This window comes from Mus musculus, chromosome 17, assembly GCF_000001635.26.
Source record: "Mus musculus strain C57BL/6J chromosome 17, GRCm38.p6 C57BL/6J".
NCBI classification, from domain to species: domain Eukaryota; kingdom Metazoa; phylum Chordata; class Mammalia; order Rodentia; family Muridae; genus Mus; species Mus musculus.
In genome coordinates, this window is record NC_000083.6 from 6,215,170 (window position 1) to 6,242,434 (window position 27,265).

Sequence of the window (27,265 nt, forward strand, 5' to 3'; positions counted from 1 at the left end):
GTAAGTACTCAGTGAGTACCTGGAGGCAGTACTGAGGGAAGAAGAAAACAGTCCCTGCCTTTCCAGGAGAGTGACAGAGCTCAGACTTTCAGTCTTGGACTCTTGCCTCTGCCCTGCTAATCCACTATTTGGTTTTTCAGTTCGTTCTAGTGAAAGTTTCTTACAGACCCATTATGGTTCCGACGTGACATGAAGCGTCAGTGTTCAGATATATTAAAGGTGCCTCTCTGCAGGATCCTGACTGAGGTTTGTGTATCCGTTAGTTGCCAGCCGAACGTACATGTACCTATGAGCACCTGCAGCTTATACATTCTGCAACCTTCATGTGACCCCTGCCACAGTGGAAGGCACAACATTGGCCTTGGTGTCCATCACCTATCATAGTGTCCTACTTAACACACTGCAGTCATCCTTGTCAGGAGCCTGCTTGCTCTGGAGGGAGAAACTGGTCATCTTTGTCGCACTAGACCTTGAGACAACATTGTTCATAGTGGGTTTGTTTCATTAGTTAATACTCTTAACTTCCTAGTGTCAGCTCACCCTTCAGACTGGTCTTTGTCCTTTGCTGTGTCCCTGAAGCTGTCATAGCATGTGTGACCAAGGTCTTCTCAGTTCTTAAAGCAGTGGCTGTGTTTGCCCTCAGCCTCACTTGCTGATGCCAGTATTTTACTGCACCGTGTCTTAGACGTTACCACAGCAACCATGGCAGGGTTCTCCACCACCACATGTTCCCATATAAAGTTAAAAGCAATAAGCCTCAGCTGTAAACCGTGACTATTTGTCATCTTTCTTGATTTTTGATGCACGTGATCAGCTAGTAGTACCAAGGGTAGAGGGAGCAAGAAGAAGAAGAAGAATTGAGGTCATGCAGTCAGGAGGGAAAGGACAACGGGAAGTTGCAGGAAATGGCTTCAGAGTGCAGTTCCCCCAGAGATTGCATGCTCCTCACTGGACCTTGCTCCCCCAGGAACCTTGTCCAGGCACAGCTCTGAAAACCCAGGTCAAGACTGATACTAGGATCTCCTGGGTGAAGGGCTTGCTGATCTCCCCATGTGCCTGGCCTCTCTCTGCAGAGGGGCCATGCCTTCCCAAGGCCAGGTTTATCTGCCTGCTTTTCCTGAATGTTCGTACTTGCCAGCTCACACCAAATACAGGCTGCTTAGTTGCTAACACATCTTTGCGAAATGAGGGTTTGGGGTTTTGTTGGTTTTTTTGTTTGTTTTTTTGTTTTGTTTTGTTTTGTTTTCTGAGACAGGGTTTCTCTGTGTAGCCCTGGCTGTCCTGGAACTCACTTTGTAGACCAGGCTGGCCTCAAACTCAGAAATCCACCTGCCTCTGCCTCCTGAGTGCTGGGATTAAAGGCGTGCGCCACCGCGCCCTGCGGGAAATGACGTCTTTCATCTTAAATTTTTTATAAAGTAAAGTGAACCTGCAAACACCAGGTCAGCGCCCACTCATTGTGTGTGAGCCTTATGAGCCTGCTGCAGCACAGGGCAGTTTAAGCTCTTGAAACGTTCCTCACATTTAAACACCTCATGACAGAAATAGAAGCTGTGTCACAATTGGCAACTCAGTGGTATATACAAAGTAACTCAGAGGACAGAGGTGACATGTAACCTTGACAAGACAGGACTGTCACGGCATGAGAAGCTGATTAGCCCTTCCTAGACTCCACAGCATTATTTCTCAACATATGGCCCTTGGAGCCGTACAAAGAAAAGCACCTAAGAGGTTTAGCCAACTCTTGAGTTCCTGGACTCGCTCCTTTTGTTAACCAATGAGGTCTGTTTTGGGACCTGGGTTCATTGGGAGAATTTTATGTACTTAATTTTGTGATTTACTGCTGGGAATGTTCTCCAAGTATCTTGACAGACAGAATTATCATTGTGGGGGCTGGAGATGTAGCTTTGTCTATGTAGTGTGTGTTTAGCACACACAAAACCCTGAGTTCAGTTCTCCCGTAAACTAGGCATGATGTGACATGGAGTGCAGTCATCCTCAGCTGTATAGCAAGTTCAAGACTATCCTGGGTTAATAAGCACGAGGCGGGACTGTGGGGATTAGGTGGCAAAAAGAACGGGTGTGTGAGAGTGTGGGGTGTCTGCTTGCAGTTCTGTGCTTGGTCCATTGTACTTTTGGTTTTGTTTTTTTGTTTTTGTTTTCTTTCCGAGACAGGGTTTCTCTGTGTAGCCCTGGCTGTGCTGGAACTCACTCTATAGACCAGGCTGGCCTCAAACTCAGAATTCTGCCCACCTCTGCCTCCCAAGTGCTGGGGTTGAATGTGTGTGCCACCACTGCCTGGCTTTTTTTTTTTTTTTTTTTTTAAGATTGATTTATTTTTATTTGTATGAGTACACTGCAGCTGTCTTCAGACACACCAGAAGAGGGCATCAGATCCCATTACAGATGGTTGTGAGCCACCATGTGATTGCTGGGAATTGAACTCTCAGGACCTGTGGAAGAGTAGTCGGTACTCTTAACTGCTGAGCCATCTCTCCAACCCCACTATCCCTTTTTTAACCCTTTGTTTTGGGCTTCTAATCTTTCTTCTGATGTCCAACTAGCAAAGTTATTAGGAATGGCTTCCTTATGAAGTACACACAGAGCAACCCAAATCTACCACTGAAAGTTCTCACTGCCCAGAGTCTCCCTTTCAATGCTTGCCAGGGGTCAACTATACCAGATGGAATCTGTTTTTTTTTTTTTTTAATTATTCATCAACAATTTCATTTTATCAGTAAGCCACTCCAAATCTAAAGCCTCAAGAGGTGCCTCAGAAGTACCAAAAAAAAAAACAAAAATAAAATAAAATAAAATACTCATTGGCACAAAATGAATGATCAAGGTTACGGGGGTGGGGTGGGGTGGGGGAGCTAGCAGTGTTACCCAGTCTTGGGAAATGGAAGTGGTGGTTCTGGCAGTATATGTTAGTCTGTAATCATGCCATGGAAATAGGAAGCAAGAAGTCAGTGTGATACTGTGCTGCACATTCTGTTGATAGCTAGCCTGAAGCATAGGCTACCTTAGAGGGGAGGCTATTAAAAGAATTAGATCCATACCTATGCGTGTGTGGCCCTGCAGGTTCTAGTGGAGGCCCTAGGTGGAGACTCAGCCTCTGCCACACCATTTCTGTCCAGTGTCATCTGTCCTGGCACACAGGTATTCAACCATTAACTCTGAGGTTTCTGGAATGCATCCACTATTGAGTTCAGTGCAGCCAGGAGTCTGAAAGGGAGGGGCATTTGGGGAAAGCAGCTTTTGTGGTACATGTTGGAGTGGCCCATGGGGAAGGAGGGTCAGCAACTGTGCTTACAGCTGGTCGAGGACTCAGGGGGATTGATGGGGATGAGCCTGTACTTCCACCAGCTTGGTGGCCTGCAGCAGAGGGCTTTGTGGGAAGAAGAGTTATCATCTCGGGCAGACTGCTGCAGCCTGGCCAAGGGAGGGCGCATCTCCTGCTCCGAGGATCTCTGGATGAACCAAGCCTCAACTTGTTCCTCCTTCAGTTTGAGTCTGGTGGCCATGATCATGAGCCTGGAGGTCAGGGTATGGTTCCATATTGAAGTGTTGTTCCAGCTCCCAAAGCTGCTCCCAGCTGTACCTCTGGTCAAGGGACCCCAGGGTATAGGAGGTCAGAGAATGCAGAGGTGCTTCCACGGAGTCTGTAGCTCACTGTAGGGATGGCTTAAGAAACTCAGGATTACATCTCAGGTCCAGGTGGGATTGTTAGGCCTTAGGCAGCCCATGGCAAGTCTAGAATTGTTATTCTAGACAGAACTGCCCAGAGACTGTGGCACAGACCCGACTCAGCAAGATGGTAGATTCTGCAGGCCTGGTTAGGCCTTCCAAAGCCAGAAGCAGGATCCGAGCGAGGAGTCTGTGGGTGAACCCTCAGGCTAGCTTTTCAGTCTTCTTGAACGTTCACACAAGACTAGGTAGTCACCTGAGTGTCGTACTTGATAGTAAAATTTTTGTTTTCAACTTTTGACATGAACAATTTTGTATATTTCTAGAGCACTAAAATATCAGCCATTTTAATAATAGTAGAAATTGCCTACTTCTTTTTAGAAAAGAGCATAAAAAATGTAAAAGAAAAAGGACTTCTTAATATTCTAACCCCTAACTTAACAAGGAAGCCCATAAAGTCAGGCTGTATAGCAGTAACAGTTGCTTACACCTTGCGATTGGTTTCTTACAGATGAGATCTATGGGAACAGCTTAATTTCTACTGTGATTGACAGCTGCAACTGCTCAGACTCCAGTGATATCGAACTGAGTGATGATTGGGCTGCCAAGAAGTCTCCCAAAATCTCCAGATCTAGCAAATCGCCCAAACTCCCAAGGTAACAGTAAGCTTCCCGTCATTGTCCCTCTCTACATGGCATGGCATTGTTCTAGGTCCAGACTTCAGTTCAAGCTGACTGTAATGAGCGTTCTGAGCCTCTAGCTCTAGAACCTCTCTACATGACATAACATTGTTCTAGATCCAGACTTCAGTTCAAGCTGACTGTAACGAGCGTTCTGAGCCTCTAGCTCTAGAACCTCTCTACATGACATAACATTGTTCTAGATCCAGACTTCAGTTCAAGCTGACTGTAATGAGGATTCTGAACCTCTAGCTCTAGAACCTCTCTACATGGCATGGCATTGTTCTAGATCCAGAATTCAGTTCAAGCTGACTGTAATGAGGATGCTGAACCTCTTGGGTCCAGATTGCTGCTTAGTTCTGGAACCATTTCTACCCAAATAAACCTGGAGGAAGGTCACAATTACACAGCAGCAAAATCAACTCCCCTTTTGTTTTCTCACTTCTCATTCTGGAAGATTCTTTCTGGAATAATTACAGCCTGCCTGCCTGCCTGCCTGCCTTTCTCCTCCAGGGTAGATGGTAAATGAAGGCCTCAAGGTGTCACTAGGGTCAGCAGTGAAGGCACGTGACCTGGAGCCACCACTGCTTCCCAGTTTTCTTGTTGTCCCTTCCAGTTTAAGAACAGGAAAGAAGGTGTCACAGCAGATGTGTCATTGTTTTGACGAAAGTGCCTAGCTCCGTGCCTGTGATAGATACCATCTGAAGAAGACAGAGGTCTGGTGTCACCACCTAGGAGAGCACTGTCTCTCCACAGGACTTTTCTGTGGGCAGTAATGGACAGACAGAACCTCATCAAAGCCCTTGCTTGTTGACAGTTCTGTGATAGTATGCAAAATCAAGGTGCGACTTACATACCACCCTAGACGTGCCCAGATGGCCATCTTTCAAATATCTGGTTCATTGGGCAGTAGGTTGACTGATGAGTCGCCATTTCAAGATAATGGACATGCCCATCATTCTAGAAGGTTTCGTGTGCTTCTTGCATCCAGTATGGCTTTGTTCCTATAGGTATGGTTTGGTTTTTTTTTTTTTTTTTACTGTTGAATGAATCTGGGTATTCTTCATTTAGCTTTTTCTCTCAGCACAATATCATAGATATCAGTAGTTTGCCTTTTTATTTTAAAACACTTTATGGTATTATTTCATTATAACAAGCATATCACTGTGTGTTATGTGCTTTCCCAGTCAATGGATATTGGGCAGTCTCTAGTTAGAACTGTGATGGATAAATCCAGTATAAATTTTTTTGTGCAAATCTTTTGGGAAATATTGCACTCATTTCTCTTGCATATAGTCTTATAAAAGGAGTTACATGGTCATAGATTAATTACATTTTAAACTTTAGTGGAAACTACCAAAGAGCATTACCAGGTGACTATACTAAATTAAATTTCTACAACAGTATAGAAGGTTTCCATTTTCATTTCCAGCTTTGTGGTGACTTTAAGAGTTTTACCCATTCTAGATAAATGTGTGGCTGTGTAGTGACAGTGGCACTGGAGTTTGATTCTGGAATCTCCAGGGACTGGTGATGTCGAGCTGAGCACTTGTCCTGTTTATATCAGCATCTGGTTATTGCTTTTGGTCAAGTGTCTGTTTGAATTTTTCCTTCATTTTTTTAACTAGATTGTTTAATGACTTGTAACAGAGAGGACTCCATATCACACAGACATTTTGCTAGATAGTCCAATATGAGAGGTCCATTTATAATCAGTCCCTCTTGTACTGCACTTAGGAAATCTCTGTCTGTTCTAAGACCATGAGAGTCCTTCTTGCATCTTTAAAATTTTATTTTTTACATTCAATCTCAGATCTGCTTTATAGCCAAACCAGTGTTTGTATATGACATGAAGGATAAACAATTATTTTTACTATCCAACTGTTCCAGGAATGTAATACATTGGGTTTGCTTTGTTTTCCTCTAAAGTTTGTTTAAACTGTTCATAAAATTGAGAACTTGTGTCATTCTCTAGTGTTTTTCACTACCTAAGCAGATCATTTGCCACACATTTTATCTATAAATACCCTCTGAAGGTCCTGCCATTCTTGTGAATGGTGCCCCCTTCCTCGTTCTCTCTGCCTGGAACACTCAGTCCTCCGTTTTTCCATTTTCCTGGAGCCTGAAGTTTCTTACCAATTCCGTAAACAGTCTATATCTGCTGCTGTATGCACTTTTCATAGGACGCTATGAACCCTGCCGTAGCTGTTTGCATAGCACCGTCTTTTGAGTAGACTAGTGTTAAACACCTGTAAAGGAGCAGAGCTAGAATAGAACATGGAATCAGAAGCAGCAGAAAAGCTTTAGATTCAGTGATTTGACCTAAATATTATCGGTGGTGGTGCTAAATAGCCTGCTGAAATCCAAACTGACATAGAAGAAGTTTTGTAAATGGCGGTGTCGTGAGGATGGGAAAGTCTTCTCTCCTGCCATCTCCCTAGGGCCGATTCCGCAAACTTGTGGTAGAAGGCATATGCGCTTTTCTAAATATACTGTAAGTCAGTAGGTGGTGATTGTACATTCTCTAGGCTCTTACAGGTGAATCACCAGGTGTCATCTCCATATTTAAATTCTGCATATATTACTTAGTATTTAGTTGACATTCTTTCCCCTTGTTTCTAAATCAAAAGCAAGAGAGAGCTTTGTGAAATTAGTGCCCTGACTATTGAGAGCCAACATTCTACAGCTGAGTGTCAGAGGGAGTGGGGTTCTAGATCCAGATGCATCCTTCTGTGGATGTCTGACCCCTCATACCTTGTTCCCACAGGATCAGCATTGAGGCCCGAAAGTCACCCAAGCTTCCACGGGCTGCTCAAGAGATTTCTCGGTCTCCCCGATTGCCCATGCGCAAGCCCTCCATGGGCTCGCCCAGCCTGACACGGAGAGAGTTTCCTTTTGAAGACATCACTCAGGTAGGCTCATATAACTGACAACAGAGCCTGCACACAGTCCAGCCAGCAGGCTACCTGGAAATACCGCCATCCTTCCCAACTTGCCCCGGCTTGCTGATTGCCACACCTGCATGCATGCACACCGTGTGGCTGTGTCCCACATACCTCTCTGTTGCTGGAGTCTTCCTCCAGGACAGCTCTGAGTGAGGTGTATTCCCTTCTTCTTGTCTGCCTCCTGGTCCTGCAGTGACTCCTCAGTTCCAGGAAGGGGACACTGGCCATAGCTCCACAGTCTGGCCTTGCCTGCCTTCTCTATGCCTGTGTTCTGCCACAGTCACCTCTCCAGCACCTCCCTGGTTTTGCCCTCACTCTCAGCCCTAACTGTTCCAGTGTGGGCCTTCTCTGTGAAGGCTTCCTGCCCTGGACAGCTAACACAAGTCTAATGCCCTGCTGGTGTTTATCAAACACCTCATTGTATACAAACCAACAAAAGCCTTATTGTGCATCATTAGGTCCTGAGTTCCTCCAGGAGCTATATTGTACTCACGCCCACCCTGAGCATAGCACTGACTTTGTAAGATGCTTTTCATCGACACATGAAACAGTAGGGTAATTGGGAGGTTCAGGGACATAATGGATTCAGTTCAGTTGAAATCTGCAGAATTTATCCATGAGAAAAAGGAGAAATGAACAAAAATTGTGTCCCAATCATTTTGGTGGCCATTTTGTTTGTTTAGTTAGTTTAGTCTAAGTTCTGTCTTTATTTCACATAATGTCATTTCTTTGTTATTTTATTGATTAGTTAATTAGTTTCAGATATTTCTGGTAGCCCAGACTGGTCTGGACCTGAGTATACCCCTGCCTCAGCTTCCCAGTTGCTGAGAGCACATCCTGCCACACCTGCTTCCTGTTTTCCTGATTGTAACAATGAGGCCACGCCCCCTTCTCCTAGGCTCAAGTACTTCTTCATTGTCCTCAACTGGTTGAAGCTACAGACATACACCACTACTCTGAGCTTTGATAGTCTTTTTAATTTTATTATACAGACAGGGTCTCCTCTACCCTGGGTGGCCTCAAGTTTGCTGTGTAGCCAAGGATGACCTTGATCTTCTGACCCTCCCAGCGTAACCTCCCAAGTCTGGGGTTTCAGGCTTACCTCGCCAGGTTGAGTTGTGCAATGGCAGAGGTCAACCCAAGGGCTTCATGCATGCTGGGTGGGCATTCTGCACACTGAGCCACATTCCACAGCCCTTTAATAACCCTTTAAGAGATGTTTTAATTTATGCATGTATGTGTGCTTGTGTGTGTTTATGTACACCAGGTGCATAGATGTACCCACTGAGGCCAGATCCCCTGGAATTAAAGTTACAGATGGTTGTGAGCCACCTGATATGGGTGCTGGGAATGGAACTCCTGGCCTCCATGAGAACAGCACGTGCTCTTAGCTGCTGAGCCATCTCTCAAACTGCTAATGCCCTTTTAAAACTGAACACATGTGGACACTCGGGAAAGAGCCAGCACTCCCAGCTCAGTGTCCACCACTGGGAAATGGCAGCCATCACAGTCTGGTTAACTAACCCTTGATCTGTAAAATGGCATCAGGTGGAGAGTAAATGTTGCTGGCAGTGTCTACTTAAGCATTTTACATATTAGTTCATTCTAAGTAGGCAATTGTATGAAATAGACTGAGGTTCTTTGTCTTTTTCTTTCCCCCTCCCCCACAGCACAACTATCTTGCTCAGGTCACATCCAATATCTGGGGAACCAAGTTTAAGATTGTGGGCTTGGCTGCATTCCTACCAACCAACCTCGGTGCAGGTAAAGACTCGCTCTATTTTCTCACCGTCCCATTGGAAATCAATAAAAGTTCCCATCTCAACCTGTGGCAGTTTAAGTTTGAAAATGAGTTCTTAAGACAGCACCGGACTCCTGTCTGTCTCCTTGACTCCAGCCACTCGCTGTTAGAGAAGCAGCTCTGTCGCTCACTGGCTTTGTTCCTGGAGCTTTCATGTGTTTTTCTTTGATAAGCTCTGTTAGTAGCCAAAATCTCTAGTAGAAGACTTTGAAGGACTTGTAGACATTTGGCTGTGCTGAGCAGATCTAGGTTTCAGTGCCTGGGTCCTTACGTTACAAGAAACTTCTAAAGAGAAGTTAAAGACCAAGAAGGTAGCTGTCTCCTTTTCTTAAGAATTTAGTTCTTGCTTTTCCTTATCTAGTAAGCATCTACCTGTGACAGATTTAAGACACAGAGGGCACTTATGTGAGGGGAATGGAAGCTGAGGCCATGCCAGGCTTTGGTTTTTATTTACATCCCTATCCCTGTGAGGCGTACTTGCTACCTTACCTCAGGGGCAGGGAAGAAGTGGACTTAGTCACAGACCTTCCCATAGCAGCCTCCTCCTGCTTGCTGGGTCTTCCTTGCATAGCTGTGCTGCACTCCCTGCCCACCCCCATTGTAGTTTATAAAACAGCAGTATAATGTGGTAGGAGGGGGCACCTCAGTGGCCCAGCCAAGGTGTTCCCCTGAAGAATCCCCACCATGCGACAGGCGTAGTACTAAGGAATTTTATTGAGGGAAGGGAAGGGGGCCTGGAAAATGAGTAGAGGCAGAGAGAGAATAGGAGAAGGGGAGGAAGAGGGGAGAAAGAGAGAGAGCAGGAACTGAAGTGCAGGAGACAGAGTGCAGGAGGTCTAGTGTAGGAGAGCGCTAGAATGCTAGAGAGCTGGGGTAGCCTGCAGTGCTGCTGCTGTACACCAGGTTGGCTGGCACTGGACTGACAGAGATGCAAGCTGTTGCTAGGTAGTTGCCACCCCCCACCCCCACCCCCCATCTTCTTGGTTTGCCTCCTTGCTAATCTCACTTGTTTCTCTCTGTGAGGCCAGGCAGGCCTTGGCCCTTGATCTAATGTGTGCTCTCTACAGCTAAATTTAAATTGTTATTTCAAGAATTATGTTTATAGAAGTTGTATCCTATGCAGACTTATAAAATAAATTATTCTTAAAGCCTGAGACTCATGGAGTCAGGAATGCCTGAGTTTCGAGACCAGAACACAGTAATGAAACCAAGTTTCAGCCCCGGTGGTGGCTGCGGCTTTGGTGGCAGAGGTGGCTTTGATGATAGAGGAGGAGGCCAAGGAGGCGGAAGGGGTGGTGGCTTCAGGGGATGAGGAGGTGGACGTGGCCAAGGTGGAGGCTTCCAATCTGGGGGCAACAGGGGTCAAGGTGGTGGCCGGGGAGGCAAGAGAGGAAACCAGTCAGGGAAGAATGTGATGGTGGAGCCACATCGGCATGAAGGTGTCTTTATCTGTCGCGGAAAGGAGGATGCCCTTGTCACAAAGAATCTCATCCCTGGAGAATCTGTGTATGAAGAGAAAAGTCTATTTCAGAAGGAGATGACAAATCCTGGGCGATGTAGACCAGATCCACATCAAGCGGGGCTGAGGGTGGGAGGGAAGGTGCTCTACCTTGGAAGAGGGAAGGGGAAGGCACCACCGTCTCCCACATCTCTGATATTGTCGGCCGGGATGGTCTGGTCTGGTTGATGCAGCTGAGTTCTCCACCACTCTGGCCGTGGCCTCATCAACGTGAAGATGCTTGGCACCTACACAAATACCGAATGCTTATCTCAACGGTGGATGTCATCTTTGCTGATGTGGCCCAGCCAGACCAAACCCAGAGTGTGGCCCTGAATGCACACACCTTCCTACAGAATGGAGGACACTTTGTGATTTCCATTAAGGCCAACGGCATTGACTCCACAGCCTCAGCAGAAGCTGTGTTTGCATCTGAAGTGAGGAAAGTGCAGCAAGAACATGAAGCCCCAGGAGCAACTAACGCTGGAGCCTTCTGAGCCAGACCGCGCTGTGCTTATGGGTGTGTAAGGCCACCTCCCAAGGCGAAGAACTGAAACTCAGCTGTCTGGATTGAAGAGATGTGTGTTGCTGCTGTTGCATGTGTGGCTTTTGATTTTTTGGGGATGAGGGAGTTGTTTTTTTTTTTTTTTTATTTTCCTATTAAAAGACTCATCTGTCAAAAAAATAAAAATTAAAAAATGAATTATTCTTGCAAACCAAATTCTACAAATGCATTGAGGATGGAGTGCAGCAGGGCTGAGGCTTGAGGTTCGACCTCTAGCACCGTTACCTCAGCTAGTTACCTCAGCCCAGCTCAAACGCCGTCTGCTCTGTGTGCACTTGTAGGGTGCACTTAAAACAGCACCAAGTTTAAAGCTTTCAGTATGAAGTTTTCACTTCAAATAAAAGTGAAGCCAAGCTGGGCGTGGTGGCGCACGCCTTTAATCCCCAGCACTTGGGAGGCAGAGACAGGCGGATTTCTGAGTTCGAGGCCAGCCTGGTCTACAAAGTGAGTTCCAGGATAGCCAGGGCTACACAGAGAAACCCTGTCTCGAAAAACCAAAAAAAAAAAAAAAAAAAAAAAAAAAGAAAGAAAGAAAGAAAGAAAAACAGTGAAGCCAAAGTAAAACATGAAATTGAATTGGATTTAGTCCTTGGCCTCACAAAAAAATAAGGCTTGCTGTGTATAATGTGATAAAGAAATGACGTGACAGGGCCAGTGTGAGTTTTTATGTGGTCAGTGTGGCTTTACTGCATGAACAATGGGTCCTTCCTTTTCACTCCTCACTTCCTACCGTAGCACACAGCTCTTTTCTCCAAAGGGAATTTCTTAGGATACTTCAGTGCTCTGGAAGCTCTGATGACCACAAATGTCGAGTCGCTCACGTGTGCCCTACTAACTTGTTAAATGTCACCATTACCTCCACCTTAGTAAGCCTCTGGGAAGTTAGCCTTTCTAAGATAAAGATTGGGAAAAAAGACTGAGGTGAAAGTTTATTTAATGTATCCTTGTCAGCTTCTGTCCTTCTCTTCTTGTGAGTAGATCCATAGTTAAGCCAGTTAGGGAAACTAAACTGGGAGCCTCTGCTGTTGTAGTGTGAGTTAGCCTGTGAGGACAAAGGCTTCCTGAGACACAGCATGGGGTCACTGTTCTCCTGACCAAGGAGCAATTGGTCCATAAACTGTTGTGACCAAGCCTAAAGAACTCCCCACTTGATTATAATAGACAAAGCAAGTTTTGGATTAGGAAGTGACTATTCATGTTACCTTATTAATCTTCTCAAATACAATGTAGGATGCGCTAATGGACTTGGAAAGTGAGTATTCCCTATTATTCTTTACATTTAATAATTTGTTTCCTTCAGTTAGAACACACTAGCACATGGGCGAGAGGTGGGGGGGTAAGCTCAGTATACAGACTTACTGAGGGAGAGGGCAGACAGCAAGTGGGACTGGCTTCATCATTGGCAGCCTCTCTCCTCCTGACAGCTAGTGTGTTACTCACCTCTCCTCCTCCTCTTGGCACTGCCCCCTCCACTCTCCTCCCCCTCCTCCTCAGACAAGGTCTCACAATGTAGCCATCCCACCCTCAGTTTAACTTATCTCCACACTCTGCTGATAGAGGGCAGGAAGCCACACACCTCCAAGGCATGTGACATGTGACATCCAAGGCATGTGACATGTGACATCCACATGAACTCCATCTATTTGCTAATGATCCCAGAAACTCACTGGCTGTTTCAGAGCCTGCTCACGTATTTTGGTCACCTGTAGTCCTTGGGGAGGGGGGGTACACAGAGCCGTGGTGGCTGTGCACTGATCCAAGAAAGTTACTTCTTTTTAGTTTTTTATATAACCTAAGTATTATGTCATAGACTAGAAATTCAGAAGTTTTAAAGGATGGTTCATAGTGAGAGTGGGGAAGAGGGATGGAGAGAGAGAAGAAATGGAAAGAAAGGAGAGAGCAAGAGGGAGAGAAAGACAGAGAAGTGAAGAGAGAGACAGTGAGAAGAGGGAAGAAAGAAATGGAGAGATGGGGCAGCAGAAGAACAACATGGAGAGAGGATGGGAGAGAGGGAACGAGCTCTGATTTATCTTTCTACTGTCAACCTGCTTTTGTTCCCTAGAGGCAAATGATGCTTGTAATCACTCCTCAATGCAAAAATCAAATGTTCTTTATTGCTCTGGACAATACTTTTGTACTAACTCAGAACAGCACAGAACTTTTCCACCAACATTCAGATTGTGTTTTGTAGGTAAGTATGCTGAGACTGTGGAGGAAAGCCACCTCGAGCACCAGCTTCAGACTGAGGCCCCTGCAAGGCACGGCCTCTAGATTGACTGGTTTGTCAGGCCCAGAGCCAGTGGTAGACATAGGATGTGGCTTTTCTTACTGAGAATGCCGTTAGCGTGCCTGTGTATATCGTTTCCCAGGGGAGAGTATTAAACATAGAAGATGGGCCACTGAGCTTGCCCAGTGGGTAAAGGCATGTTCACAAAGGCCAGACAACCGAAGTTTAATCTTGTAGGATAGAACTAGCCTCCACACGTGTGTCATGACACACACACACGATTAAGTTAATTATTTAATAAACATTTAAACACAAAAGAGAGTTGACAGAAACCTAATCTTGCTTTTAACCTACTTGTGAAACTTATATTCATAATTTTATAATTAATCCTATCTTTTCTAACTGTTTTAATTCCAAATTCTTAGATTTCCTCATACCTGTGTTCCTAAGTTAACCTTAAGCTTTGAACAGACTGTAGGAGTGCTGTAAGTCCCTCCACAGAGCACTGCAGTGAGACGCAGGAAGATAAGCCTTCACTCTGAGCAGCAGTGGCAGCTCCCCAGGCCTCCAGTCCAATGAAGCTTTTAAAGACTTTTCTCCTGCGTCTGCTCGTTGTAAGGAAGGATGAGTCCAAGGCATATTTTTGGCATTTAAAATTTGTGGTTCTGTAGACAGACTAAGAATTTTCCTATCCCAGATTGTGTTCATCAGCAGACACTAAAGGTGTGCCTCAACTAACTGTGTCCTCCTTCCTCTCACCAGTAATCTATAAAACCAGCCTGCTGCATCTCCAGCCTCGGCAGATGACCATTTATCTCCCGGAAGTTAGGAAGATTTCCATGGACTATATTAACCTGCCTGTCTTCAACCCAAACGTTTTCAGTGAAGATGAGGATGACTTACCAGGTGAGTCTGTCACAGCTCCTCTCTCAGTGGACCATGCCAGGGGACAGAGTGCTCAGTCATTGAGTACAGTTGCTAATGAGGTTTGAAAAAGGCCCACCTCGCTCGCTAAGCTTAAGAGGCATAGTGTATCCTAGGAGGAAAACGCCATGGGTGCTTTTTGGCAGGAAGGAAGCTCCCAGAGGAGCTTCCATGGGTGGTTTGGATGCTAGTGACGAGTGACAGTTCGCAGAGCATTTCTCACATCGGGTGTTGCCTTTCTTTGCTTTCCATTGCTTATTTAAACATCGTGACCAAAAGCAGCTTGGGGAGGAAAGGGTATTTCACCTCACAGCTTATAGTCTGTCAGGAAGGGAAGTCAGGGCAGGAGCTCAAATCAGGAACCTAATGTAGGAGGGCTGTGTAAAATCAGAGCTAAGTCCTGCCTCATAACATCTGTCCTTTGTACCTCTGCTTTGGACCACCTCTCTAGGGGTCTATCGTGCTCCCAGGACTCAGAGCCTTTGCATTTGAACACCCTTTCACCAAGTCTGTACTGCGACCTGGCTTTACTATTTATTTAGCACACGGCTTTTAAATTTAACTTTACAAACTGTCAGACATCTGTTGGCCTTGAGATTTCTTTGCTATAGTAGGGGATTCTTAAATAGTCTTGTTTTATTCCCAAACCAGAGTGTTTTCCAGTGGCTTCCAATAAGTTGTATCTTACTATTCTCGGTTACTCAAGGGCGCTTGAGAAACATTCTTGCTTTTTAACTACAAGTTTTGTAGACCCAGACTCTACTTCTGCACCAGCACCTACCATTTAGTGAATGAACTTGGGTGCGTAGCTTGACACACGCTCTGCTGTTTCAGACTCTGGTTTGGACATGGCTCATACTTTCCCTTGACAATCTCTTTGCTGTCCCCAAATGCAGTGATTAGAGTTTTTTCCTTCTCCACAGTTGAATTGCTGCAGCAACTGGCTGTGTGTGTGTGTGTGTGTGTGTGTGTGTGTGTATCTGTCTGTGTGTGTGTCTGTCTGTCTGTCTGTGTGTGTGTGTGTGTGTCTGTCTGTCTGTGTGTGTGTGTGTGTGTGTGTCTGTCTGTCTGTCTGTCTGTGTGTGTGTGTGTGTCTGTCTGTCTGTCTGTGTGTGTGTGTGTGTGTGTGTGTGTGTAGTTCTCTGTTGAGAGGCTGAAGTACACTGTCTTGGGGCTCACAGTCAGGGATTGTGAATCCGTTGGTGAGGGAGATACCTGAAGTCGTTGCTCCCTGGACACCAAAGAGTATCTCTTTGAGAGATCAGCATGCCAAAGACAGGAAGCCTGACGTGGGGCCAGACTCCTAAGCCAGAGGATGAACTGTCTCTCTCAGGGAGATCCCAGCAAACACATGGTTAACAGGCCCAAGGCCAGGCTTGACTTGTGTTGGCCGCATCCTGCTGTTTGGGTGAAGTCAGCCAACCTATAAAATAACCCTGTTAGATCCTGTTGATTGCTCAATTATTTATTGCTATACAGCATTAAACACCAAGTTTTAAGCCTCTGGGCCTCTGACAATGTGCTCTGAGGAAGAGACACAGCCACTTAGTAGGCTAAGGGAGCAAAGCTAGAGTCAGCGCCACTGCCAACAGGGGCACTGCCAACTGTGGCTCTGAGCACCTGCCTGCAAGTCATGGCTGACGTTTATGGTTCATGACGTGACCTCTGGATAGTAAATGGAATATCCACATGCTTTTATTGGTTGGTTGTACCTTAAATGCTGTTTGAAATATTAAAAAGCAGTAAATAGGCAAAGGGCATTCAGCCAATATGCCCATTTCTAGGGATTCTATTTTATTTTTTATTTTTGGTGTTTCCACTTTATTTTACATAGGCATTTTATGAGCAAAACCACTAAAGAGTTCTGTAGACATTTATGTGTAATGGTATCATGCAAGCACATGGTACCAAATTCAGAAAGTTAGAACACGTTCATTGAGATGTTTTGACAGTACCTTAGAATATGCTCAACAGGCAGGCCATGCTGCACACTCCTTAGTTGGCTATGTTCTTCCAGAAGGGTTTGAGAAGCTTCGTGAACAGCATAGGGCTGGTGCAGTCCCTGCTGACCAATCAAAATGTGCAGTTGGATGTCTTAGTGGGTACATTTTGCTTGGAAAAGATCAGATATATTTCAGTATGTGTCTTATTCTGGCATAGTTCTATTACACTGTTTTGCAACCGATTTTTTTTTGTTTGTTTGTTTGTTTTACAGTTACAGGAGCATCAGGTGTCCCTGAAAACAACCCGCCCTGTACAGTGAACATCCCTATTGCACCAATCCACAGCTCTGCTCAAGCTCTGTCTCCCACCCAGAGCATAGGGCTGGTGCAGTCCCTGCTGGCCAATCAAAATGTGCAGTTGGATGTCTTAACCAATCAGACAACAGCTGTAGGGTCAGCAGAGCATGCAGGTGATGCTGCTACCCAGTACCCAGTCTCCAGTCGGTACTCCAATCCTGGACAGGTGATTTTTGGAGGTGTAGAAATGGGCCGCATCATTCAGAATCCTCCTCAATTGCCTTTGCCACCACCGCCACCACCACCACCACAGGCGCCTATGCAGCTGTCTGCGGTGGACCATGGAGATCGGGACCATGAGCACCTGCAGAAGTCAGCCAAGGCCCTGCGCCCAGTGCCTCAGCTGGCTGCCGAGGGGGATGCGGTAGTTTTCAGTGCCCCGCAGGAGGTCCAGGTGGCGAAGATGAATCCCCCACCCCCGTATCCAGGAACTATCCCTGCTGCCCCCACCACGGCTGCACCCCCACCCCCTCTGCCACCACCACAGCCCCCAGTGGATGTGTGTTTGAAGAAGGGTGACTTCTCACTGTACCCTACAGCAGCACATTACCAGCCTCCACTAGGCTATGAGAGGATTACCACCTTTGACAGCAGTGGCAATGTGGAAGAGGTGTGCCGGCCTCGGACTCGGATGCTCTGTTCCCAGAACACCTACACTCTCCCTGGCCCAGGCAGTTCTGCCACCTTGAGACTCACAGCCACTGAGAAGAAGGTCCCCCAACCCTGCACCAGTGCGACTCTGAACCGACTAACTGTCCCTCGATACTCCATCCCCACAGGGGACCCACCTCCTTACCCTGAAATTGCTAGCCAGCTGGCCCAGGGGCGGAGTGCCGCTCAAAGGCTGGACAACAGTCTCATCCATGCCACCCTACGAAGGAACAACCGAGAGGTGGCACTTAAGATGGCCCAGCTGGCAGACAGCTCCCGTGCCCCACTGCAGCCCCTAGCCAAGCCTAAGGGGGGTGCTGCTGGGGCAGTGGCACAGCTCCCAGCAAGACCTCCACCTGCCCTATACACCTGCAGCCAGTGCAGTGGAGCAGGGCCCAGCTCCCAGTCAGGTGCAGCCCTGGCCCATGCTATCAGCACCTCCCCACTGGCCTCCCAGTCCTCCTATAATCTTCTAAGCCCTCCTGACACCTCCCGTGATCGTACTGACTATGTCAACTCAGCCTTCACCGAGGATGAGGCCCTGTCTCAGCACTGTCAGCTCGAGAAGCCTCTGAGGCACCCCCCACTTCCTGAAGCTGCTGTCACCATGAAGCGACCTCCCCCTTACCAGTGGGACCCCATGCTGGGTGAGGACGTTTGGGTTCCCCAGGAAAGGACAGCACAACCTACAGTGCCCAACCCCTTAAAACTGTCCCCCCTCATGCTAGGGCAAGGCCAGCACCTGGATGTGGCTCGAGTGCCCTTTGTGCCTCCCAAGTCTCCGTCCAGCCCTACTGCCACCTTCCCGACAGGCTATGGGATGGGAATGCCATATCCAGGCAGCTATAACAACCCCTCTTTGCCTGGAGTACAAGCTCCATGCTCCCCTAAGGATGCCCTGTCCCAGGCACAGTTTGCACAACAGGAGTCTGCTGTGGTACTTCAGCCAGCATACCCACCCAGCCTTTCCTACTGCACCTTGCCCCCCACATACCCAGGAAGCAGCACCTGCTCCAGTGTACAGCTGCCGCCCATCGCCTTGCACCCTTGGAACTCCTACAGCACCTGCCCGCCCATGCAGAACACCCAGGGCACTCTTCCCCCCAAGCCCCACTTAGTGGTGGAGAAGCCTCTTGTGTCCCCTCCACCTGCCGAGCTCCAAAGCCACATGGGCACAGAGGTGATGGTAGAGACTGCAGACAATTTCCAAGAAGTCCTCTCTCTGACAGAAAGCCCTGTACCGCAGAGAACGGAAAAATTCGGAAAGAAGAACCGGAAGCGCCTGGATAGCCGAGCAGAGGAAGGAAGTGTTCAGGCCATCACTGAGGGCAAAGTGAAAAAGGATGCTAGGACTTTGAGTGACTTTAATTCTCTCATCTCCAGCCCCCGCCTAGGGAGAGAGAAGAAGAAAGTGAAAAGTCAGAAAGACCAACTGAAGTCAAAGAAGTTGAACAAGACAAACGAGTTCCAGGACAGCTCAGAGAGTGAGCCCGAGCTGTTCATCAGCGGGGATGAGCTGATGAACCAAAGCCAGGGCAGCAAGAAGGGGTGGAAAAGCAAGAGGAGCCTGCGGACCGCCAGTGAGCTGGAGGAATTCAAGTGCCGCAAAGCCAGTGAGAAGGAAGATGGGCGGCTGGGCAGCCAGGGCTTCGTGTACGTGATGGCCAACAAGCAGCCACTGTGGAACGAAGCCACACAGGTGTACCAGCTGGACTTCGGAGGAAGGGTGACCCAGGAGTCTGCCAAGAATTTCCAGATTGAGTTGGAAGGACGACAGGTAAGGAGACTGTGGTACTGTGGCCACTGAGCAAGTAGGGCCAGTGCCTTGAACTCTGGGAACAAGCATTTAAAAGGCCTCCACATGTGCTTTAAATCCAATGACGCGTACCCTGTTAGGCAGCCGGTTAGGAAGGGAAAGCACAGCCCCCACGCATTCCCTCACCACCTGCTTTTCAGTTGCTGGTCTCTGCTATCTCTTTAAATTTGCAAAAACATGTTTTTTATTTATTGATACTTCTAATTTAGCCATCATGTGTTGCCTTCCTCCTGAGTAACTCTAGTGGATTGTGCTGTCTGTTTCCCTGAGGAGTTGGCAAACTTACTTAACTGCCTCTTTCCTCCTTTTCCATTTCATGACTTTGTTTCCCACCACCTTGACCTCAAGACAATGCAGTTTGGACAGACTGACTGTCATATGTACAGTACTCCTTCCTAGCGTTTCATTGCCAGCTATGGAAGAAGGTTATGTTTGTCAGCCCTGCCTCCCCTACCTCATTAGCACACACGAGAGCTAGCCGTACTTTCCCAGTTTAAGCACTAGGTACTGGTGACAGCCTTCTGTCACTGAGTCTCTTAGTTAGGGTGTTACTGCTGTGAAGAGACACCATGACTGTAGCAACTCTTACAAAATGAAAACATTTCACTGAAGCTGGCTTAGAGTTTCTGAGGTTTAGACCATTACCATAGCAGAAAGCATGGCATCACACAGGCAGACATGGTACTGAAGAAGGAGAGTTCCATGTCTTGTTCTGCAGGCAGAAAGAAACTGCGTGCCACACTGGGCTTGGCTTGAGCATAGGAGACCATAAAGCCTGCCCCCACAGTGACACACACTTCCTCCAGTAAGGCCACACCTCCTAATAGTGACCATTCCCTCAGCCAGGCATTCAGACACATGAGTCTGTGGGGAAGGGGAGGGCACACCTTTCAGACCTCCACGCCAAGTGACTCACAGCTGTGCCTTCGATGAGTTTTCCTCAATATTTCCATTTCCTAGTTATTGTTTGCTTATCTCTGTGTTTATTGCTAAGTCCTCCTCCAGTTCTCTAAAAGAAGGCAAGTCTCCTTGGTACAGGTGAAGCCCACGATGACAAGACAGTGCTTGTCACAGCGTGGTGGCCTCTGTAGCCCTGCCACCTCACTTTACCTCCTGAGCATCACAGGAGGCCCATCCATTTTAAATTTCATTTTTACTTAATTAACTCAGCAAATACTTTTGCTGCCTGCTGTGTGCCTGGCAGTTTCTAAGCCAAGAATTGGCAAACTGGGCGATACATCCATATATCCCTTTTCCTGTTGTAAATCAATTCTGTAAGTCTATAAGTTCATCTGACCTGAGCGGAATGGAGTGGTTGATTCTGCAGAGCATGGGAATTGCAGGGCCTAAAAATGTTTAACGGCACTTACATTATGCCTGCCCACCCTTATCCTAAGTGAGATCAAGACAAGTGAGAGACATGGAAGCAACTGTTACTGTGTGTCTTTCAAAAGAAGAGAGAAAGACCACACGGAAATGGGCGTATATCTTGTATCCTATGCTGTGGTGCGGTAATCTCATGTTTTGAGGCCACATGAAGTGGCAAAGCCACAGGTTCAGCAGGACAAGGAGGAGCATAGAGGAAGGGGGTTGTGATACTCTAGAAAGTCACCAGGGAAGCCTGCTCCAAGGCAGAGACCTTTGACAACGTTGGCACATCTCTGAAAGTCTCTCAGCGTCGTATGGAGTCTTGTCTTTCTTTTCCCCGGAAGACCCACTTTATCTTATCTGTAGCACTCCATGTGAGCTCCTTGTTCCCCCTTACGTTATTAGCCATGAGCCTCTGTCTTGTTTCCCTAAACCTGTAGTTAGATCTAGAAGCCCATCAGATTCAGTTACTTGAGTTTCTAGAACTCTGTCCTAGACTGCACTCTCTGGCTCCCTCGGAGCGGAGTGGACACAACTGGCTGTTGTCTCACTTTCTTTTCCTTTCTTGTGTTTGCCTCCTACATCCTCTCCCAGGTGATGCAGTTTGGACGGATTGATGGCAACGCATACATCCTAGACTTCCAGTACCCCTTCTCAGCTGTTCAGGCTTTTGCTGTTGCCCTGGCCAATGTGACTCAGCGCCTAAAATGAAGAGACAGATGCAGGAGTAGACATGGCAGGAGCCTTTGGAGGCGGAGCTCATACTGCTACTACCTGAGAAGAACAGGGGAAGCCAGCAGGCCAGGAGGGTGCTGGTCTGTAGGCATGGCCCGGTCGTTCACTTAGCCTTTATTGTCTCTTTTCTTTTGCTAGAGTGGTGTTTGGAAGTGAAGAATTTGAGGTACCTTGTGTTCTTGAAGGCGGTGTAGCTTGGATATAGAGTGTACTGCATTTACTTCTCATGGCCAGGACCAAGGGCCTTTGCAGAGAAGATAGGTTGCTCGGCCTTGCTCTTCTTTTAAACATAGGGAGTGTTAGTGTTCGTTCTTCATGTCATCTGCCCTTTATTCCAACATTCACTCATGAAAAAAAAATTTTTTAAACACAACCAAAACTCTGGAAGAGTCAGCTTGTACTGGGTTGTGGAGGACAGCATTTCATTCACAGATGTGTGCTGCTCACTAAAAGGTACCTGGATGAATGAGGGATACATATGCAAATGCCTTGTGCTCTGCTTAGGTAAACCACCATAGATGGGTACTGCCACCATTGTCAACGTGATTTGATAGGCAGTGTGTGAGGGAAGAGAGACTGCCCATGGACACAGGCTCACATGCAGACAGACAACTGGATGAGCTGATAGTGTGGCTCATGCAAGGGTGATTTTCCAAGGATGGTAGTTGGAAACCCCACTGGTTTCTTGTGTCAGAAGTAATCCTATCTGACTTTGAAAGAAGGTAAGAGACTTCAGTCAGTGGGCCGATCCAGGCTGGGGTGGAGCTGGGTTTACATCATAGTCATTAGACTGCTCACTCACCAGATACCTCCCTCCACTTGTCAAGAACCTGCCTTGGCTCTCCTTCCCCCTTTGTTTGACTCTGGAGCATTTTACTGTAGACGTCTTTCTCTTTAGATCCTATTGCTCTGTCTTTTCTAAACCGTGAATGAGACTTGATTTGCAACTACACCTTTCCTTCCCTTGTCCACATTAAAATTCAGTTGTTTTGAATGCTTTCCAGCAGTTATAAGTGTAATCAAAAATATGTGTGCATTTCCTAGCATACTAAAAGATAGAGCCATAGTCACATCTTTGGGGAAAACACCACAATATGCTGTAAGGGGGAAAAAAAACTGTTTTTGGGTGCATAGACTGTACTAAAAGATTGACCACAACTATGGGAGAGCCTTGTTAAGACTGTCTGTGCTTTATTCATTCTGCCTGTAGCATGTTTGCAAAATTTTTTCTCGTGGGAACACACACACCCAGGAAAACACCCAGACCTTGGGAGTAAGGCCCAGTTCTCGCTGTCGCTGCAACCTGTGCTGCTTGTTCCCAGAGCGCAAGAGCTTTAACTTTTGACTTGGGTCTTATTTGAAAGCTGACAAGTGGAAGATGCTAAGGAAATTCTTTTCACCTTAAATGTTGATTTAGTTTCCTCCTCTTTTTCCTCTTCCTCCTCCTCCTTGTGTTTGGTTTAAAAATAATGAAAGAAACTGTCTGATTCCTTTAGCTGAGAAAAATTAAATTACTCATCATTTTTTCCTAGATTCCAAGGAACTATGGACAAGAACATCTCCCAGCTGATAGTGGGGTTTTCCATTTTATAATTTAAAATATGAGAGCTGATTCTTAGGTGGGCCAGTTGTCCCGGAACAAGTTGAGCAGTATGTTCAGAGTTAGTGTGTTTACGTAAGTCCCTGTAGCTTGATAAGGCATCCAGTGCTTAGCATTAGCTGTGCAATACTGTTGTCGCCTCTCTGTGTATGGAATAATTTAAATGCAGTTTTCTTTGTTTTGTTGTCTAAGAGATAGTTATTTATCTTGCTCTTTATAGTATTCTTGGGAACTATTTTGTTATTATGTATTGGTGATTTATGCCCATTTTATTATTTATTTAGAAAAATAGTACCTTTGTAATGCCTTGTTTGGTGGCAATATATTTTGCTGCAAAAAATAAAGAGAATATGACAGAAGGTTTTTGTGGGGGACGGGGAGGCTAGGTGCTTTGCAACTTTCTTGAGAGTTGGAGAAAATCTTATTGATCCCCTAAAAAAATAAATTCACTCTTTATCTCAGTATTGATTATATGCAAAATAGGCAATATCTTTGAGATAGCATACCCTAAGACAGTATTTCTTATTTTGAAAATGTTAATTTAAAATAAAATGTGATAAGACACAGGAAGGGCAAGACATCTGAGATAAGAGTCTCAAAAGAGTCCCTTAGTAAATGATCTTCAAGTTTTAGGGGTTTTTTTTTTTGTTGTTGTTTGTTTTGTTTGTTTGTTTTGTTTTTTTTAGTTAAAATTTACCTTTTCCAGACTGCAAAAGTTATACTTACAACTTTGCTAAATAAGAACATCCCTAAAAGATACTCTTTGTCTGTGGAGATGCAGGCTTCTGGCCTTGAGTTGCTTGACCTGTGAGCTGCAGGAACAGCAGCCACTCACCAGCCTCCTCCCCCAGGTGGAGAGTGAGTCTCAGGTTCCACATGGGCAGAAAGCTGCTGGCTGCAGCAGTTGTGGCATCGTATCTTTTAAGATAATGGCTTCTTCCAGTCAATATCACTTGATTAAATTCTCCTCAAATGAAGACTTTTAAGTAACAGAATTTTGGGTACTTCATGGTTATTAATAGCAATTTGTGAATGTCCCAATGTCTCATTGGATACTGAAATTAAAAACAGTCAACTATATAGAGACCCATAGGAAAAGAGTATATTAACCAACATGAAAACTAGTGTTAGATTTATTTGGCTCTAGTATCATCAAAACAAAAGTTATGGGTGAATATACTTATTTGAATGTATAGCCTGAGAAAAACTGGGACCACCACAGCTAGAAATACTCGGCTCTAATGAGCATACAAAGCGAAAGCTTTTGCATGTTGGTTTTGTCCATCCAGAGACTGGCCTTCTGTGTAATACTCACTCTGTAGTCAAAGGCCAGGGACTCCAGGTCCACTTGTCGTGCCACGGGGATAGGGGTGACTTTGGCCAGGCCCCTAGGGTGCCTGGCCTCCTTTTGTCCATCTCTTAAATGAAAAGTCATACCTGGAGAAGCTTAAACACTGCATTCTGGCTCTGGTAGCCTGAGAGCTCAGAATTCAGCAGCTTGTCTTCCCTTTCACGAGGGTGGGAGTATGTGTCAAAACGTGGCACCTGTGTAGACAAAAGTTTTCATGAGTCTGTAAGCTGTCTATTGTCTCCTGAAAAGAAACCAGAAGTTTTCCCCTAAATGTGTTTAGAATGCTTATTCTAATAAAATGATGGAAGCATCAAATCCAAGTGTAGTGGAAGTCCCCAAGGAGTCCCCAAGGAGTGGGGGGTCCTCAAGTAAAACAAGGCACTGTGTGGCTGTAAAACTGGGTGTGGGTTGCCGCCTTTGGTGTGCTGTCCTGTGAGCTGGGGACAGGTTGGCCACAGTAGCTGGGTTTGAGCTGGCATTTGCTCCTGGGAGTTTTTGGTAACATACAGTTCAGAAGACTACACCGCTGTGTATCGCCTCATCTCTGGCAGATGAACTCTGGAGGATTGTGACTGACTTGGTTTCCATTTTCTTCAGCTTTGTGCAGTTCTCCTGTGACTTTGTATCCGTGTTTTCTGTTTACAAGTCAATTTTAAGGGGAAGGGTAGGATAAGATCTAGTTTATTGTAGATATTCTTTCTCGTGTTGTAGAAAAGCATGGGTTATACATTTGAGTGGAAACGGCACTGTATTATTTACCAAAGGTGTATTGTTTGCATTTGTTTATAAATGCATTATTTTAGTACTGTAAATTTGGGCATAATTTCCGAGTTTACTACTATTGCTACTGCTGGCATCTGTCTTTCTCCTTCTCTGTCATCTTTTTTATCCCCATAAATGTGCAATGTGGGGTGCATATGTCACAGACCAAACAAGACCACCAGCATGTTCTTGTCCACACTTTGGGAACAGCGTGCACTGTTTCATACACATCGGTCCCTGCAGTGTTGGTTTCTTCATTTCCTTTGAAAAGTCAGCATTTTGCTTTAACCTTCCAGACAAGATCTGTTGAGAGTCACCATTGCATCTCAATGAGCTCTCCCTTATTTGCCTATCTTTGTATGTATTTTGTATACTAGATTGTCCAGGAAGTATTCTAGAAGGGAGTAATGGTTTGCATTCAAAATGATGTAATTTTCCAAATTATTTTGCCTTTAAAATTGAAATGGGTTAATCTCATTTTTTTCTTGATGATTTGAAATTGTAAGATTTGTCCAGCTATTGCTTAATAAAATTTTGCAGATCAAAAAATATCAATTACATGTGTGCCAAGTTTGAATTATGGGTCTTGGGTCCTTTGAGAAGAAATCACCTCCCTCTAGTGACATGAACTTCTGACCCTCCAGTTACTTCAAGGGTCGCCTGAGAAATGCCATCATGACTGGGAACACTCGAAATGTCCCTGTCATCTCATTGCCCACTTAGTGAATTGTTTTGACTTTTTTGGGGTTTTCATCTTTTTTAAAAAAGAATCCAATTAGTAGTGCATGTCCCCTGGGATGGATGACACCGACTTTTCCAAATTGCGTGACCTGAATTTATGCTCTTATTTTTTTCTAATAAATGTTAATTATATCATGGGGGGAGAAAATGAATGCTCCTGTATAGTACCTAAAAGATGAAAGGTGCTAATAAATATGTTGGTGCCTCAGTGCCAGGTGTGGGCGTGGTGCACAGCCCCTTCCGTTCCCTTTTCTGGTTTTCCTGTGCTCTGCTTTTCTCCACAGGGAGGTGTGTTCCTACACTACAGAGGATGTGAAAAGCCAGGACACAGGTCCAGGATGGAGCCTCCAGTGGAGTGTCAAAACTTTGAACCTGGAGACAAGGTAAGCACTCTTGGGAAATTACAGAACCATAAAAGTGAAATGACTGTTTGTAGTAACAAGAAGTAAGGGGAGGCATTCATTCGGCTGCAGCTTGTCTTCCTCTTCATCATAAACAGTTTTCACCTGGGGAGCGCCATTTACTCCTTAGGTCTCCTCCGCAGGCTCCTCCTGCACCTGGTGCAGTCATCCCTCACACATACAGCTATGGCTCCCAGGCTCCACTCTGCCACAGCCCTAAAAGATGGAGGAAGCTAGGTAGGTAAGGGCTAGATGCACAGCAGCCCTCAACTATTACCCCACTTGCTCTCTCCTGGTAAGGCTAGCCAGCCCTACCCCTCTGAACCCTCAGGGTGGAGTGCACCTTGTGCTTTTGCTCTTGGGTCATCCTGGCTCTGTTCCCATTCTTCAGACTAACATGGCTCTCTCGGTTCCTTCTCGAGTCGACGAAAGTCCTGATGATTCCCGCTTTGACATGAGGCATCTGAAGATACTGCTTCAAGGATCTCCCATGGGCCTCGCTATGGAGGCCTTGCACTTTGGTCTGGTAGTGGGTGCAGTTCACTTTCACATGCCATGGAAACTTCATAAGCCTGACCAGTGCTTTGCTTGGCTTTTGGTTTTGCTTTGTCTTGTCTGTCTTGTTTTGTTTTGTTTTCCCACTCTCCAAGTGAAAGGCAAACAGCCCAAACACCAGAGTACATACCCCGCAGGCATAGCTCTTGGCTGCCAAAGGAAGGATTGTCCTCAAGTGATGTGTTTCTTCCTGTGCTTCCCCAGGGTCCTGCCTTCTGTTTCCTGCCTTCCTCAAGTTCCTAGCTGACTGTAGGAGGCTAAGAGTGTGGTTTCCTAACCTGTGGTAGAGGTTTCAGCTCCCTTTTTAAAGCTGTGTAAAACTATTCCTCTGGTCCTCGCTCATCCATTAGAACTGCCAGTCCCTGCGTGGGCCTCATCTCTAGCAGTTACAGGAAAGTCTCCACAAACCCAAGTGTGGTCTTTGATGACTGCAGATCCAGCCTTGGAGGCTGGGAAGGGTACATTGGTCTAAAAGCTACAGGATAAAGCTACAGCTTTTTGAGCTCCTAGACAGTCTGGCGCATCCCAAGCCCCTAGGACTTAACCCCAGTGTCTTCCTGCCGTCAGTTCCCAAACGCTGCATCCAGAAGGCAGGTCTCCCCCACTTGCTTACAGAGCTTTCATCTCAGGAGTGAGCTGGGGAACATTTATCTTGGTC

General features: G+C 46.1%; 1 protein-coding gene and 1 pseudogene across 15 annotated transcripts in view; both read left to right on the forward strand.

Annotated features, from left to right (window-relative positions):
• Tulp4 (tubby like protein 4) overlaps positions 1 to 25,468 on the forward strand; it is a 134,385-nt gene extending 108,917 nt beyond the window's left edge. For 9 of the 15 annotated variants that reach the window (XM_030250031.1, XM_030250034.1, XM_006523248.4 and 6 more), the window contains 7 exons: positions 4,199 to 4,343; positions 7,135 to 7,279; positions 8,983 to 9,076; positions 13,239 to 13,367; positions 14,166 to 14,309; positions 16,543 to 19,055; positions 21,057 to 25,465. In XM_030250031.1, the coding sequence (XP_030105891.1) occupies positions 4,199 to 4,343; positions 7,135 to 7,279; positions 8,983 to 9,076; positions 13,239 to 13,367; positions 14,166 to 14,309; positions 16,543 to 19,055; positions 21,057 to 21,173 (3,287 nt within the window). In that variant the 3' untranslated portion in view covers positions 21,174 to 25,465. Of the gene's footprint in view, positions 1 to 4,198; positions 4,344 to 7,134; positions 7,280 to 8,982; positions 9,077 to 13,238; positions 13,368 to 14,165; positions 14,310 to 16,542; positions 19,056 to 21,056 lie in introns of all 15 variants that reach the window. The other 6 variants (XM_030250033.1, XM_030250035.1, XM_030250032.1 and 3 more) reach the window with 2 other exon arrangements.
• Positions 10,264 to 11,289, forward strand: Gm17881 (predicted gene, 17881; annotated as a pseudogene).
• Positions 25,469 to 27,265: the final 1,797 nt, after the last annotated feature.